At 34.6% G+C, this 12900-nt stretch overlaps 2 protein-coding genes and 1 long non-coding RNA gene across 5 annotated transcripts; all 3 read right to left on the bottom strand.

The window, feature by feature from the left end:
* Window positions 1-27: 27 nt before the first annotated feature.
* LOC127246329 (tubulin-folding cofactor E) lies at window positions 28-5516 on the bottom strand. 2 transcript variants are annotated; one of them, XM_051267617.1, is made up of 15 exons: window positions 5035-5516; window positions 4445-4615; window positions 4173-4219; window positions 3684-3830; window positions 3522-3596; window positions 2823-2932; window positions 2584-2726; window positions 2443-2504; window positions 2109-2216; window positions 1941-1975; window positions 1443-1508; window positions 875-966; window positions 710-786; window positions 555-632; window positions 28-373 (listed from the first exon to the last, which is right to left on the bottom strand). In XM_051267617.1, the coding sequence occupies exons 1-15, from the start codon at window positions 5411-5413 to the stop codon at window positions 275-277; spliced, it is 1689 nt and encodes a 562-aa protein (XP_051123574.1). In that variant the 5' UTR covers window positions 5414-5516; the 3' UTR covers window positions 28-274. The 2 variants fall into 2 exon arrangements, with proteins under 2 accessions (XP_051123574.1, XP_051123575.1); XM_051267618.1 differs by lacking the exon at window positions 4445-4615.
* Window positions 5517-6532: 1016 nt separating this feature from the next.
* On the bottom strand, window positions 6533-9291 carry LOC127246331 (uncharacterized). 2 transcript variants are annotated; one of them, XM_051267620.1, is made up of 3 exons: window positions 8867-9291; window positions 7917-8072; window positions 6533-7722 (listed from the first exon to the last, which is right to left on the bottom strand). In XM_051267620.1, exons 1-3 carry the CDS (start codon window positions 9260-9262, stop codon window positions 7045-7047), a joined length of 1230 nt encoding a protein of 409 aa, XP_051123577.1. In that variant the 5' UTR covers window positions 9263-9291; the 3' UTR covers window positions 6533-7044. The 2 variants fall into 2 exon arrangements, with proteins under 2 accessions (XP_051123577.1, XP_051123578.1); XM_051267621.1 differs by having other exon boundaries at window positions 6677-7722; window positions 7917-8089; window positions 8867-9206.
* A 1188-nt stretch (window positions 9292-10479) lies between these two features.
* LOC127246328 (uncharacterized) lies at window positions 10480-11348 on the bottom strand. Its single transcript, XR_007837719.1, has 3 exons — window positions 11216-11348; window positions 10975-11114; window positions 10480-10878 (listed from the first exon to the last, which is right to left on the bottom strand). It is a non-coding gene; the product is annotated as an uncharacterized LOC127246328 (long non-coding RNA).
* Window positions 11349-12900: the final 1552 nt, after the last annotated feature.

Here is a 12900-nt window from a genome sequence, read left to right as displayed (position 1 = left end):
GTACAGGGCATGCGAAAAAATAGCTGCTGCTGCTGCAAGTTAGTTTAAATGAATTACTGAATCTCACATGACCACAAATATGCATAGAAAGAACCCCCTCCCTCTATAGTACAGCATCGTGTAGCATAGTACAGAAACAAAGCCCACATTGTCTGCCAATGGGATGGGAGATTGGCCAACAATTGGCATGGGGAGGAGAATTACGTACATACAGACATACATGCATGCATGCATGCATACAGGACTCACTCACAACCCTCAACCTCAACCTCACTCAAGGGCGCTCATCTACGAGAATGGTGGAGTCATTGCCAATGCCAAGCTCCACAAGTGACGCCATGTCATCCTCAAGTAGTGCGGGTAATGGTGCGCCCTGCAACTCCATCACCATCAACTTCATCAATTACTACCAGGCTACAATGCTACTTAACTTCTTTATTCTCGTATACTTATTTCAGCGTGCTATACAGGACAAACTCTCGCAAGAACCAAAGTACTGTGACTGAAAGCAAGAAATGGGTATAGATGAGATGAAATTATTTGGCCGCACCAACCTCTTCTTGAAGAAACAGTACAGGCTTAACAGACTTCAACTTGAAGAAACTCTCGCACAGGTTCTTGAGCTTTCCTACCTGAACACCGACAGTTCAAACCACAAAAATAATACAAGTAGGAGGAGACAGCTTTGCAAAACTGAAACAAGCATCACCGTTGTGGTTGCAGGCAACTTTTTCACCACCAACGGTTTTTCACCCATTGATGCTCCAGTACATTTCAAGGAAACAGCTGCGCAGATAGATAACCAGTGGAAACTTTAGAATGTTTGACATTCCGTAATGTAGGAGCTTATCACAAACATAGTAAAGAGTAATACAAATTAATGTTAATGCCAATTTTTGAGGGCCTGATGCTCCCGTGGATGGTTTCTCATCATCAATTCCATGGATCTGTCTGAGCTCAAGAAACCTGCTTATCCAGTTCATATGAAGATGTCTTAGCACTCTTCTAAGTAAATATCAGATTCATAACCATGGAATATAAATTAATCAAAATATATAAATATTATTCATTTGTCTTTAAGCATTTGGAAAGAAGCCAAAACCCCATGGTACAGAATTAGGTGGACTGAAATAGCATATATTTCTCATCTGTCCAAAACAAGTACAAGGATAAAATATACACAGTAGAAGGATGGGAATTCTCATTACATGTTCACACTATCGTGTTCGAGGTTGATTAATTTCTTCATCCATAAATTTCTGGTTTGGTATATGATAAGAATATCCAATGGGATAAATAATCATATTCCACCCACTAAAGGGAACATGCCCCCAAAGTATCAATTGCCAGCAAAAGTCATGTATATCACTTGAAGTAAGGTTCTACACACAACTTTCTTTAAAATAGCTATACTGGGAGAGACAAAGAAAAGCATTTGCTACCTTGGATGCAGCCTCAATACATCTGCAGAACTGCCATGAAACTTTGACATGACCAGGCGTATGTACCTGCAGAAATACAGCTAAAACACTGTTACCCAGCAGCAGGATACTTGAAGTTCAAAACAGACAATATACTCATTGAAACTCCCGAAAATAATTCACAAAAACAAAATGGGCATGTTCACTTGTGTTTCTTTCCCATTTATCTTTTTTATTATTCAACCTACTATTCTCTCAAAAAACACCAATCCAGCCCCCATGTTCTACATACAAAACATCACATCTAACAACTATTTTCACAAAAAAGGACATCAAAACAAAAGAACACAGCCAATATGTTCTGATGGAATCATTTCATCCCAACACATGATCTTACGGTTGTACAAGCAAATTTCCCCAATGAGGAAAGTTTCATCCATCTTTCTGGAAGGTACAGACTACAGTTACTATTGAATACATCATAAACCATTAATAAGCAGTTTTGAGGAAAAAAAGTACCGAATTTCAGAATCCTTCCTTTCTCGAGGACTAACCTGCAATGGCAAAAGGCACATCAAACCAACATAGGAAGATCACCAGCTCCCAATACTAATGCTGATGATGATAGCAGTGAAGTCTAAAGAAAAAAAAAATATGTAAGGAAGAGAACATCATGGGTTCACTTACCTCGCTTCCGTTAAGTATTTTAACTTTGGCTAAACGAGCAATAAACACAAATCTAGGGACACCACCTTTTCCAAGATCTGCAACTGGATTATCAGATAGCCTAACATCCTACATAAGAATATGTAAAACATCATCCTTCGGATAGAAAGGCATATTGAATCTCAAAAAAGAATCTTTATTAAATTAATGGCATTTTATCCCCATCCCCCCACCCCCCCCCCCCCCCCCCACCCACCAAAAAAAAAAGAAAAAAAAGAAAAAAAAGAATACAAAGATGAAGGTTTTGAAATATTCAAACTAACATCAACACATAGTTCTCCAAAATAGTGCTGACCATCAAGTTAGGGAAGGAGTTCAGAGAATCAACAGATCCCAGGTCTTCAATATTGTTGCTCCCTAAAACAGAAGCCACTTGGTTAAATTCTCCACCAAGCAGGCACCAGCAATGAAAGATAGTATGAATTGTCAAATTTACCCAAAGAGAGGCCATGCAAATTCTCAAAAGGCCTGAAACTTTTCCCAGGGGATTCAATCTCATTGGATGGTTCATCCAATTTCTCACATTCAGGATACCAGATATGATTCAAATTATTGTAGTTTAAATAAAGCTGCTCCAGACTAAGCACCAGAACCACAAGGTAAAAGATCTATAACATTTAAAATTTACGGTAAAGTATTTACAATACCAAAAAAAAAAAATGTGGATGCCCCTACCTGGGTAGCTGCGAGAGCTTTACAATTTCATCCCAATCGGATAAACAATTATGTTCGAGGTTAAGAAGTTTCAAAGATTTAAATCCTTGGACAAAAGTGGAAGACAGTGGCTGGATGGGAAAAAAAAGAAAAACATAAGGAGAGAACACCATGACACATTATATGAAGTAAAACAGGCATAATAATGAAAAAGGAATGTTTAAACGGGGTAATTAAACATATACAAATTAGCTAAGATTCCAGGTACTTATCCACAGATATTGAACAAAACGTGTTAATATGCTTTTAAGCTAACATAACAATAGTTCAAATTCTGTATGTTGCATAACCAGAACAGCCATGCTTCTAAAGCATTTTTGTCAATGGAAATTAAGATCTCAGATAAACTGAATGGTGCTCAATTTTTCATGCACCCATGAAATGGAAAATGAAATCTTGATAGTATTTTCCTAGAATTATAACAGCAAATAAAATATCTTTGATTCAAATGTTACATATTGAAACACAATGTTTCTCCATTATCTATAGGCGGGTATCAAACAATAAGCAACATTTTCAAGAAATATTTTCCACAGTTCTGTAGGATAAAGTAATCATGCATGGAATAGCTTTAAAAGCAATTCATAGGAATGACAATTTTCTGAGCTGCTGCTAAATCAAAACCCCCTAAGAAAGCATCAACATGAAGTAACTGCTAACCGTTATTCTTTTCAAATTATTTTCCATGAGATGCAACTCCGCCACATGGGGAATAGAATCCCTAAGAATTTCAACCTGGAAAAAAAAAAAAAAAAATCATTCATGCATCTTCAAGTGTAAATGAATAGAAAAATATCTTAAAAGTGCAGATTTGAGTTACACCTGCTCCCAAAGTACTCCAGTATGGTTCAATACCAAAACACAAATGTTGCTTAGCTGGGGCATAATGGTTACATTAGAAGACATGGAATTACTGGATATATTGAGATCTGTGAGAGCTGGCAATCCTTGACATATTATGCCAACATCCTCGAGGACAACCAAAGACATTTAGAATGTTATTAAGCTAAAAGCAGCTTGTCAATAAACAAAAGCAAATAGAATAGAATCATCACATTTAGCATGTGCACTGGACATCTCCATGTAAACAATCGGTTAGCAAACTTGGAAGATGCAAAACAAGTCAACTATTCTGACGAAGAGAGAAATCAGTTAAATGCTAAGCTAACAACACAATGCAGAGAATCCAGGTACGATAAAAGGATGTATTTAAGACCATAGTAAGAAAGATTTAAAAGTGCTATTCAGAAAATGACATCCGCACATAGGCGAGGATTGATACAACAGTGTACAAGAAATTGGGACACATACTTGCCAATCGGAAAGTAGGTTTCCGCTCAAGTCAAGCTCCTTCAAATCTGCAAAAAAGGATTTTAGGCTCTGAAACAAGTACACTACATAAAAGGAACAAAAGTATGTAAGAGTGAATATCTTGCGTTGTAAATTACAGGAGTAGTTTGTAAGGCTGTAGCCTATAATACAAAATAAACAAGCACCAAATTTTGCATTTGAAACCAACCCAAAAAACCAGAACGATAGGAAATTTCAAATACAGCACCAACTAGGCGATAGTATCAACTTACTAGGTAGAGTTTTAGTGACTTGGTCAGCTGACTCACAAAAACTAACCCCTAGATATGATAATGATGCAGTCTTCAGCTCCTCAAATCGACTCAGCTTGTCTTCAATTTTATCTTTCCCAAGGAGCTGAATAGACACTCTTTTGTGTCTTGCAGAAAAGACATACATCTCATCTACAAAGTCACCAAGACACCAAAAACAAGCAGGCACATTTCAGCCAATGCTTAACAAAAAGGTAAAATTGAAGGCGTGTATCTAACCTCACATGTCAATGGTAACCTGTAAATAAGAAACTGGAACTAACAGCTATACAAGACGCACTATTAGAGTAGAATCTCAATTAAGTGTGAAGTGACAAGCTTCTAGATTGTGATGCAATCTCCCTCCATCTAAATGCATAAAAACTAGACCCTCCTACCCTTTCCTCGTCTATAGCGTACACCCACACAAGCTCATATTTTGGTACTTAAAAATCAATTCTTTAATTTGCAGAGATGCTTGTCATCAAGGCTCAAATTTGATGGACACCCGAGAAATTCAATCAACACACAAGCACGCGCTAAACTTCCGTATGTGTGTGTGTGTGTTTTACCTTCTTCGTCTTTCGTAGTGGCAGTTCGATATCGAGTTTTTAGGGCTTCAAGTAGGGAGATGCCGGAGCTCAAATTATGGGGGCGCACGAAGGATGCGGTATAGGGTCCCCTGGCCGTGAAATATCTGACGCCATTGTGGGATCCATCGTGCTTTCCCTCGCCGGGAGCATCCCAGTCTACTCCCACCCAATCACCGGAGTAGCCTTGCACGGGACCCACGTACTTGACGGCTCCGGTTCTTCTGGGTTGTGAAGTGAAATGGACTCTCTGGCCGACCCAGAAACCAGATTCGGCGGAGGCCGGCGACGACGTGGGGGAATGCAACTGCGGGTGAGTCTGCATCAGCGGTGGGGCTGCGGGAGTTGATCGGTCAGCCATCACATCAGCGAACTGAACAGAACTGAACAGAACTGAACTAGCAATTGGGTGTCGCTATTCGCTCGCCAAGCCAACTTCGCTGGAGTAGCGGAGTTTAAAGAGACCTAAATTTATATTTATCAAACGTTATTTAACAAAATATAAATCTTATTTAATTAAATTTTTAATTCTTTTATTTTTATTTCTTTTTTTATTAAATAATTATTTTTATTTATATTTAAAAAAATTACACCCTCCGTCCCACATAATGTCCCTATTTTTTATTTTCGTCCGTCAACTTGTCTTTTTTTATTTTTGGAAATATAATTATGCACTTTAATTGTATTTTAAATTTTAAATTTTATAATTTTCTTAATTTTAATTAAACTATTTACTTATCTTAATCTTAATCTATAATTATTTTTACTAAATAATAATTACTTTTATTAATATACTTTTTAATTACTTATTAATTATACTTTGTTTAATTATTTATTAATTATATTTTATTTAAGTTCTCGTATCTATATTAATACAACGGAAAGAATATTATTTATAAAAGTATGAGATTTATAATAAAATAATACCATAACAAAACAACTTAATATTTAATATTTTATTTTTTTATTTGAATATCACTTAATGTGGACAAAAAAATATTTTTTTCTTTGGTATAAATTTTAATGTTGGACAGAAATATGTTGTGTTTATTTTAATAATACAAACTAGTTTCTCGCAATAATTTATCCTTTAATTAATTAACTATGGTAAACTTGATAGAAAGCGCAGGCAGTCGCAGTGGAGTGTTTGTTTTTACCAAGAGATGGTCCGTCTCTCCCTTCGTCGTCATCAACTCCTCCCTCCTCGCTCTCTGCTGTGTTTTTATCAGCTGATTCATCCGTTCCTGCAATCCGCGCTGCACGTAGCTGGTTGGTTAGAGCAGCAGAGCAGGCAGCTGAAAACTAACGACCCTCCCCTCCAGCTGCTTCTTTTGATGGATGGATGGATGGAACAACTTCTGAAGACCCATCCTAATAAAGAAAGAAAAGCAACTGCTCTTCCTTCCTTCCTTCCTTCTCTCCACTGGGCATTAGGAGGAGGAGACAGTGGCGCAATCTAATGGTAGTGGTAGCTGTTGTTGTGATGTTCTTTTCCCCACTTGTTGAACTGCTGCTGTGCACTAACCACACTGCTGTCATGCCATGCCAGGCCAGGCCAGGCCAGCAGCTTGATCGAATGCACAACCGTTTCATTACAACTAAATCCAACGGGCTTTTGGACACTGATAAACTTACATAAAAAGACAGATACCCCCCACATTGGGTACTATACAATACAATACAAGAATGTAGCAGCAGCAGCAGCATAAGCATATTTGAAACCATATTTATATTGCATGTTGCAACTTAAAAAGGTAAGTACTGTCGTTAATTAAAGGTTACTACTGTTCAGACCACTACGCCCCTACATATTTGTATCTACACAACGAAGCAAATTTATTTATTTGTTTATTTAATTATTTAGGGGCAGCAGCTAATAAGGCAGCAGAAGAAGAAGAAGAAAAAAAAAAAGGAGAAGCAGCAGTTGTATAGGATAATATACTCTACATTTGATCTGGGTTGGCACAGGGATTGATGGCAGGATGACCCTTATTATATATCTTGCTTAGGCTTGCGGCTCATTTCAGAGTAGTGACCTCCCATCAGTTGCAGAACCTCTTCCCACAAGCCATCAGGATAAGATTTCTGTGATGCCCCAGATATCAAGTTTGCACTACACGCAGCAACATACCAGTAATCCGATTCAATCTCCTCTATGAGTTGATCCAGCTGCCACCCTGCATACCCCATAAAGAATCTGAAATCTTGGGGCTTCAGTGTCCCCTTCTTTATCAATCTTGAAGCCTCATCCAAACTGTTCCGGGACCCAAAATATATCCCAGGAATAATCTCCTCAAAACCAGCAAGTCCAGCAGTCTCCCCAGCTCTCAACAAAAACATACTTGCATCAAGGGGTCCACCAAAATGCAAAGAACAGTCAGCAAATGTCGTTGCCAATTCTATATTACTGGGATTCATATGTTTCATTTTTTTGTGAAGTGGACGATTTACTACAACCCCAAAAGGGCCCTCCTGTGGATTCCTTGTTCCAGACCTGAGGAGAAGAACTACAGTTCTCTCAAAGGTGCGAACACCATCAAGCTTTTCTGTAGCGACAAGAAGGCAGCCATTCTCAGGCACTGAAATAGGGTGAGCCCATTTGAGTGGAAGAGATTTTAAACCAGTTGTTGATGCTCCATCTTGGTCTTGAACTGAATCTGCAGTTTCAGCCTGGAAGAACATGTAAGCACATCAAACCATTCATAAACATCATTTTCAAGTTAACAACTCTTGAATTTAAAGTTACAGACTTACAAGTAAACCAACCAAATTTTAAAATGATGAAATTTGTTCACATAAGGCGTGTGAGCATAACTGATCCAGGTAGACCTCAACAATAGAATTCATCATTCAAAGAAGAATACCTGCTCCTGAGTATAGAGCAATGCTCTAAACTCCCGCCAATCCAAAGGCTTAGGTTGGGACTTTTGTGGGCTAGCATCGTCAGATTTGTTGTTTCCAGGGAAAGAATGGTCACCTTTTAGGCTATCTCCTCCAGTTTTTGAGTGATCATTGTCCCCCTTAAAGACAAAATCATCTACATAAAATGAATTGCAAGTCACTAGGCAATATCAAATGTTATTAACTTATGCAAAGGTCATACCCCCAATGCAACAAGCGATGCCACTAAGGATTACTTGGATTAGAGAAACCCAAATTAGAGAATAATGGAGAAAGTTTGAGCAGAAATCATCAAGAGAATTTTGAATGTGTAAACAAATTTGAGCTCAATATGGTTTGATACACACAGCTGCACTAATATTGGACATATCAGGGGTATTGCATTCTTCCATCCGTGCTGCCTAATATGTACCAGGAATACATCAAACCTCACTACGTCCAGGACCAAGTTCACATCTATTAAGATGTGTAATCAATTCAACCCACAAATTCATTTCACAACTTCTATACAGACAACGACCATCATTGCAGTAGCACTAGATTATATATTGCCGTGCTTCAGTCCACGCAATCCATTTTTGAAACAAATTGGGATATACTTGCACTAACTAAGATAAACTAGTTGATCACGTACAATAATAAAGGTCCTATATTGATCATTAAGCCCCAAAACTGCACGCAAAATTAACCAAAATGAGCGGAGCGGAAGAATAAGTGCAAATGTTAGATGATCATCAAACAAACGCCAGCGACTTTAAGGAGGCAATTATGATCCTGCACCTAAACATCCCCAAATCACGAGGAAGGAATTAGCGCCAGGAATCACCCAAACTAGAAATTGCAATTGATCAAGCAGTCAACACCGCAGCACTTAGGAGGGACAATAGAGCGGCAGGAATGAAGGAATATTTACCAGAATTGCTGGGGCTTCCGGGATTCTTCTTCCCCTTGGCCCTGAGCAACAGAGATGGATACTTGGTATGGTAACCGGAGCAAGATTCCACTCTGGACAAGCTAATTTGCAAGGGCGTTGAAGAAGTGAGGGGGTTCTCGGAAACGGAGGAATTTCTGGGCGGAAAGACGATGGTGTTTTTCGGGTGCAGGCACCAAAGATCCATAATTTCCAGCAGAGGAGAAGAGGCGGGAGGTGCGTTACCTGACCTGACCAGGAGATGAATGGTTTATTATAGGAAAAATAGAGAAGTGGAGGGGAAGAGGGAAGACAAGGAAACAGAAAAGCGGTGGTGGTGGCCGGTGGGAGGGATGACCCGCTCTGCTCTGCTCCGCTCCCAGTAGGGATCGGATTCATGGGCTGCTTCGGCCCGCTTGGGTTTTAGGTTTTGATATGTGTAAATATTATTATCAGTTACCAATATATATATATATACACACTAGTGTTCTCCCAACGATCAAGTTTAAGGATCACTAATTTTTGCATGTTAATATTTGAATATTAATTATTATATCAAAACATAATATAAATTAAGAAAAAAATGCAAAAATATTTTTATTAGTTTCTCGTGGAACTTTTGTACAAAAAAAAATAAAAATAAAAATATACACATATAATAATATTTTTAATGTTAATACAATGACGCAAAAGATAAATGTGTGATATATTAATTCTTTTTTAAAAAATATGTTAAAAAGTTTTTAGTAATAAAACACAATGTTTACCTATATCATTTAATTATAATATAATTTTAAAAACTATTAACAATTGCATATCAATAATAAATAATAAATTACATATGATACCCTCGAATTAGGCAGTTGTTTGATCAACTCTTTTGTATGGATGACCCATTATTTTAAGTTGTTTAGAGTTTAATTGATTGAATAGACTACTCATACCACCAACGTACATATTTCTTTTCGAAAGTCATACCGAAATAATTCTATATTTAAACATGCTCGTCCTGGAATCATTTGAGGAGTGCGGGAAGAACTTGAGTTGACCTTTGGGACAATCTACAATTCTGACACAGACTTTGCGTGACTTATGGGCCAGGTTGTCACAGTACCAAATATCAATAATTAAATATTCTTATAGTTAAAATCATAAAACAATAATAGATTTTAAATTTTAATATATATTATATAAACAAACAAAATTTATTAATTTTAATATACTTTATATAAACAATGTAGAAAGTTAAATTTAACAAATATTGGTAACGAATAAATTTAATAGAAAACAAAAGTAAATTTTATAAAAAAATATAAAATAAAATTAAAAACTAATATTCAAATATTTTTATTGAAAAATTACACATACGCGAACAAAAAAAGAAACTCCCAAGGTTTAGCATTTGTTTTGTAGGAAATTGAAAATTTCATAAAAGCACTCGAATTTTCGGTCATTGTTATTTATTTTTCTTCTCACGCAACACCTAACATGCTTGAGGGAAGATTGATGACTATTATTATGAGCAAAATGAACTTCGACGACGGAGAGATTGTTGTTGATAGGTGAATTGTGAATGTAGGCAGAGAGTAGAGAGTCAAGTGGAGGAGAGTTTAGTATGAGAATGACAGAAAGTATATAAATCCGATAACACAACTAACACAAACAGCATTCATAAATAAACACTACTCCAAACCCTACCAGCCAGCAGCCGCCCTCCCGATCCTGCACTCTCTTCCTATTTGTTTCTTCTTTTTTTCTTTTGTCCCTCTTTCTTCTTTTCAGCTGACGTCATCCGCTGGGATGTCCGCCTCTTTCTTCTTATCTCTTCATCACCCACACACAGAATCTACTTCTAGTGACCCGACTTTCAATGGAAGCGGCTCAAACACGGCGCCGGCGAAGCCTTCTCGTCGAAGCACAGCTTATATCTGGCCGGAGAACTCTCTTGATCGGCTTTGCTCTGCAATCGTATGTGCCGTCCACACCGCGTCCTCAGTGCTGTAGCAAGTTTTTCCCTTCCAACCAAATAAGGTAAAGTGAACAATGGATTAAAGTGCAGTCGATGAAAACATTAGAGCAAAACTCTAAAATAAAAAATCATCAAATTCTACCATTTCATTGCGAAACGTCCACTTTTTTCTCAACTTTGTAACTGTTTTCTTTTCATTTGGTATGTTTCTTCGTCTATTTAGTTTGTCATTTCCTTCTTCTCTGCTCCTCCTGGCCCGTTCACAATAACATCATGTAGTCTCTGCAAAAACAAAAACAAAAAAAATAATAATAAATACTTAAAAAGTCAATCGTGTTATTTTGGAAAGGAAAGCAAGTCGTAAAGGAATAAACATCTACTACCTGGTGCCGACAACTGAATGCCGGAGAAAAGAGGACTGATTCTCTTAAATACGTGTGAACCTACCTATAACTATAATCCACAAAAAGTTTAAATTTTTTGGGGAAAATAAAGAGTCGCACACTAGAGGCATCGGAAGTTGTTAAAAAAACATTGGAACTATAAAAAAGTAAAATTACATCGCAATGAACAATATAATTTACTTTTTGAATTATTCCTTTTTTTTAAATAATTAATTCAAATCTTATAATTAATAATCTTATGGAGTAGTATAATTTTACTGTCTATTGGAATATATTAAAAACAATAAATGAAATATTAAGTAATAATAAATTTATAATATTAATATTCCACACTAAAATATATATTAGTGTATTAAAAATATATTAAAGAAAAATGAACTTAACAAACGAAATAATTAATAATAAATCAAATTATACAATCAACTAAAAATATATATATACAAAATAGCTAAACCAATCAAAATATACAATCAATAAAAAAAAATTATATATATCAAATGGCCACAACCAATCAAATTTCATAATAAATGGAGTATAAGATAAGATACATAAAATAAGATAAGATATTGCTATTATTAATTTAAAATTAAATAATAATTTTACTATTAACTTAAATATTAATAATTAAATGTATTAAGTAATTTTATATAATAATAAATATTAGAACTTAGATATGTCTAGATAAAATATTACTATGTAGAACGAAAATATTTATTATATTAATCATATATTTTTTACTATACTCAATTACTAAAAAAAATACCAATTATATTTTATATCTTATAGCAATATGTATTTAAAGAATTGACTACACTACAGATGTACTAATTTTTTATTAATATAGCATATATTTTAAAAATAACTATTAATTATAATTATATTTTTTACAATATAAAAAATAGAAATAGTAAAGATACATTACATCAAAATAATTTTTTGTATATTATAAAATAAAATAATTTAATATAGTATATACATATACATATAACAATAATTTAAGAAGAAAGAAAAATATAAAAATAATAATTATTCATGTGTCACATATGTTTTACATCGAATAAAAAATTACAACATGCAATGGCCAATTAATTGCACAATCAATCAAAAATTAAAATAAAAATTATTTTAAATTATTTTAAATCCATTCTTTATATGTTAGTGGACCCCACTAAGTTCAAATCTTATATATATCCTAATATCCTAATTTAAATAGATTAATAAAATTGTTTCATTAAATAAAAATAATATAAAATTAATATGTTAAATTTTTAACAATATTTATTAATAACTTTAAATTTCATTTAAAGCTAATTTTGTAAATTAATTAAAATTATATATTATATATTATTTTTATTTTTTAGATATAGTTATACATTGGAATATTTTTTATATTTTTAATAAATAAGAAAATAATTTTATGAATATTTAAATATATTAATAAAATTATTTTCTCAAATAAAAAATAATTATTAAATTAAAATATGTGTTTGTATTAAAATTGCATATATAAAAAATTATTGGCTCACATTCTTGTATAAATAAGAAAAATAATTTTATGGATGTTTAAATAGATTGATAAAATCATTTTATGAAACAATAAAAAAATAATTATTAAATATATATTTTTTAAATTGTATAGAATGAAATAAAAGAAAATATAATAA

This window comes from Andrographis paniculata, unplaced genomic scaffold (genome assembly GCF_009805555.1).
Source record: "Andrographis paniculata isolate CXL003 unplaced genomic scaffold, ASM980555v1 Contig30END, whole genome shotgun sequence".
In the NCBI taxonomy this organism is placed as follows: Eukaryota; Viridiplantae; Streptophyta; class Magnoliopsida; order Lamiales; family Acanthaceae; genus Andrographis; species Andrographis paniculata.
The sequence above is the reverse complement of the archived record's forward strand: the minus strand, read 5'-3'. Positions and strand labels throughout refer to the sequence as shown.

What these genes read in the sequence shown, in the direction of transcription:
- LOC127246329 (XM_051267617.1), bottom strand. Translation starts at nt 5,413, where the DNA reads ATGGCTGACCGATCAACTCCCGCAGCCCCACCGCTGATGCAGACTCAC. An exon ending in AAGCTCTCGCAGCTACCCAG is followed by an intron (nt 2,727 to 2,822) that starts GTAGGGGCATCC and finishes TCTGGTGCTTAG; the next exon opens with TCTGGAGCAGCTTTATTTAA. An exon ending in GTATTGAGGCTGCATCCAAG is followed by an intron (nt 967 to 1,442) that starts GTAGCAAATGCT and finishes CTGGATAAGCAG; the next exon opens with GTTTCTTGAGCTCAGACAGA.
- LOC127246331 (XM_051267620.1), bottom strand. Translation starts at nt 9,262, where the DNA reads ATGAATCCGATCCCTACTGGGAGCGGAGCAGAGCAGAGCGGGTCATCC. An exon ending in CGGAAGCCCCAGCAATTCTG is followed by an intron (nt 8,073 to 8,866) that starts GTAAATATTCCT and finishes TTTGTCTTTAAG; the next exon opens with GGGGACAATGATCACTCAAA. An exon ending in TGCTCTATACTCAGGAGCAG is followed by an intron (nt 7,723 to 7,916) that starts GTATTCTTCTTT and finishes ATGTTCTTCCAG; the next exon opens with GCTGAAACTGCAGATTCAGT.